General features: G+C 38.4%; 1 protein-coding gene across 1 annotated transcript; it reads right to left on the minus strand.

The window, feature by feature from the left end:
- Nucleotides 1-2,262, minus strand: LOC109121553 (probable disease resistance protein At5g63020). Its single transcript, XM_019222060.2, has 2 exons — nt 757-2,262; nt 1-124 (listed from the first exon to the last, which is right to left on the minus strand). The coding sequence occupies exons 1-2, from the start codon at nt 1,629-1,631 to the stop codon at nt 1-3; spliced, it is 999 nt and encodes a 332-aa protein (XP_019077605.1). The 5' UTR covers nt 1,632-2,262.
- Between the last annotated feature and the right edge of the window lie 465 nt (nt 2,263-2,727).

Raw genomic sequence — 2,727 nt, forward strand, 5'->3', positions numbered from 1 at the left:
CTACGCAGATGTTTGATTCTTGGCAATTGGAGTATGCTCATACCTTCCAAGTTCCAAAGTTCTAAATCTCTCATAGCATTCAGTAATTTTTGGGAGTTTAACAACTTTTGGAAAGACAGAGCACCTATAATGGGCAAAGAGACCCAATTTATGTGCTCCAACCCTTCTAACTCCTCTAATAATGCTTTATTATCCTCATGTAAATAAATAGCCTTATCATCCTTCCTTGAATAATTGGCTTCCTCCTTCTCCTCCTCCGTGGATGACGAAATATAATTTCTTTTTGACAAGAGATATTTAAATATTGTGCTAAAAACTCTCAACATTGAGAGATGTGATATTACTTCCTTAGAAATTATTTCAAGACTACCATCTAATATCAGATATCTTAGTCTTTTCAAAGTCGCAAGCTCCACAGACAATTCTCTTAGATCTGTATTTGAAAAATTGAGATATTGTAGTGTAACTAATTTACCAATTCCAGCAGGTAATTTAGTTATTCCAGTATTTGACAAATCCAAAACTTTTATAACCGGCATGAAATGGAAGAATCCACTTGGAAATGTTTCCAGGTCTTCATTCCCAACAATTAAAGTCAAGAGATTGGGAAAAGATAGTGGTATAGTGAGTTCTTCCAAACTAGTTGACAGGTATAGCCGATGTGCCTCTTTCCACTTTGAAACTTGGTAAACTTCCAAAGTATCAACTTCTTCTACCAAGATTATGTTCTTATTGCCCCTATATTCTGAAGCTAACCATAAAGCCATATCACGAATGACATCATGCATTTTAACCCTATCAAATCCATCATTCTCGAATAGACATACTGTCTTTAGATGCTCAATGATGTGGTGCCCTTGGTTAAATGCTTCATCTATGCTAGCAAATCCATCCAAAAACCCTTCTCCAATCCAAAGGAATATAAGATCCTGATTCAAAATTTGATGGTCCTCTGGGAATATAGCAAGATGTAAAAAACAAGTCTTGATGGTGTCATTTGTCAAGTTATCATAACTGAATTTGAGGACCGGAAATACATGATCTCCCATACCTGAAAACTTTGATGGGTAAGTCCTCAACATTTGTATTGCTCGCTCCCATTCTTGTGGAGTCTTCTTGTCAGCCATAGCTCTCCCAATAGTGACGATTGCAAGTGGTAAGCCTTGGCATTCTTTAGCAGCAATTTCAGCAAGTTGGGGTATATCCGAATGTGAATTTAGAGTAGTCTCTCCAACCTTCTTCTTGAACAAATTAATAGCCTCATCTTCTGTCAAACACTCCACCTTGAGGCTTTTTTGAGCCTCCATAGCCCGACAAACATCCAGAGAACGGGTTGTTAATATTACTTTAGACTTGTTTTGGGAATTAGGAGAAGGAACCCCAACTTTTTGGAGATGAAGCCGCTCCCATACATCATCTAGCAGCATCACTAACCTTTTTGCCTTCAAGACATTGAAAATTGCTACTGCCTTTTCATCCTCGGTTCTGTTTCTCCATCTGTCTTCAGGAATGTCTAACTTGTTGCGAATGACTTGTACTTTTTCCACACTTGCTGGCCTGGATACTACTACCCAAATGGCGATTTCAAAGATCTTGCTCGCTCTGATGAACTCATTATTCACTTTGGTCATGAGGGTAGTTTTCCCGGCACCCCCATACCGTACAACCCAATAATTCCCAGCTCCTCATCTTGGATGCATCTGCAAACCTCTGTAAACATCAGATCTAAGCCCACAGTCTTCTCCATCGGCCTCTCATCCACCGGAGCTTGAGGTAACCTATCAGCCACAACATCAAAGCGTCCCTTGTTCCTTAATTCAGTCACAGCACCCAGCTTTTTACTCGCTTTCTTCCCAAGCTTGTAGCTGGACCGGCAGTTTCTGGTGCAACAAGTTCCAGGGCATTTCTTCTGGATTTCCTGATCGCCTTTCTCCAGGATCTCGTTGACTTCTAGTTCCATTGCTAGGACGCTATGGAGCCAGCCGTTCACTTCATTTGTGCGCTTCATTTGCCGTTGCTCTTCAAGTTCAACTCTTCCCTTCACATCCTGGTATGCGTTCTTCAGCTCCTGCATTGCGTTTCTTAACGAGTCCATATTTTCCTGCAGATCCCTGATGTAGACTGCATGCTTGGCTGTGCAGTTCCATACGCGAGTGACAACATCCAAGATTGGGCTCACACAATCCATTCCTTGTCTTGAGAGATGAAATTCAACGAAAAAACAGAAAATGGAGAGATGGGTTTTGTGGGAGAGCAGCAGACTTTTTTTTTTTTTTTTGTCGAAACAGTTCTCTCTCTCTCAATGAGAGACTTCTATGGTCCCATGCACGCGGTAGGTACCGAAGCGTGAATTCCCTCTGTTGGATAAGTAAATCCAATCAAGGCCGTCTATTTGTTAGAGGGACAGCAATAATATTAGTATTTAATTTCTTGTTCATCAAAGCTGAATAAAAAGGGTTAAGAAATTAATGAATGGATACATTTCTCATTTTAATTTTTAAAAATAATTTTATTTTTTATTTTATAAAAAGTAGCTACATAGCTTGTGTAGTTGAAAATATTGAAAGTAAAATTTTTCATTTTTTAAATTTTGAGAAATTTTTTTAACAACGTAATGGTAAATTTTCGTTTTTTAATAAAAGTTGTAATATTTTATATAAGAATAAAGTAAAGAATAAAAAGTGCATCCAATGAGTATAAAAGTGAACGAGAAAAACCGTAACATAA

This window comes from Vitis vinifera, chromosome 9 (assembly GCF_030704535.1).
Source record: "Vitis vinifera cultivar Pinot Noir 40024 chromosome 9, ASM3070453v1".
In the NCBI taxonomy this organism is placed as follows: domain Eukaryota; kingdom Viridiplantae; phylum Streptophyta; class Magnoliopsida; order Vitales; family Vitaceae; genus Vitis; species Vitis vinifera.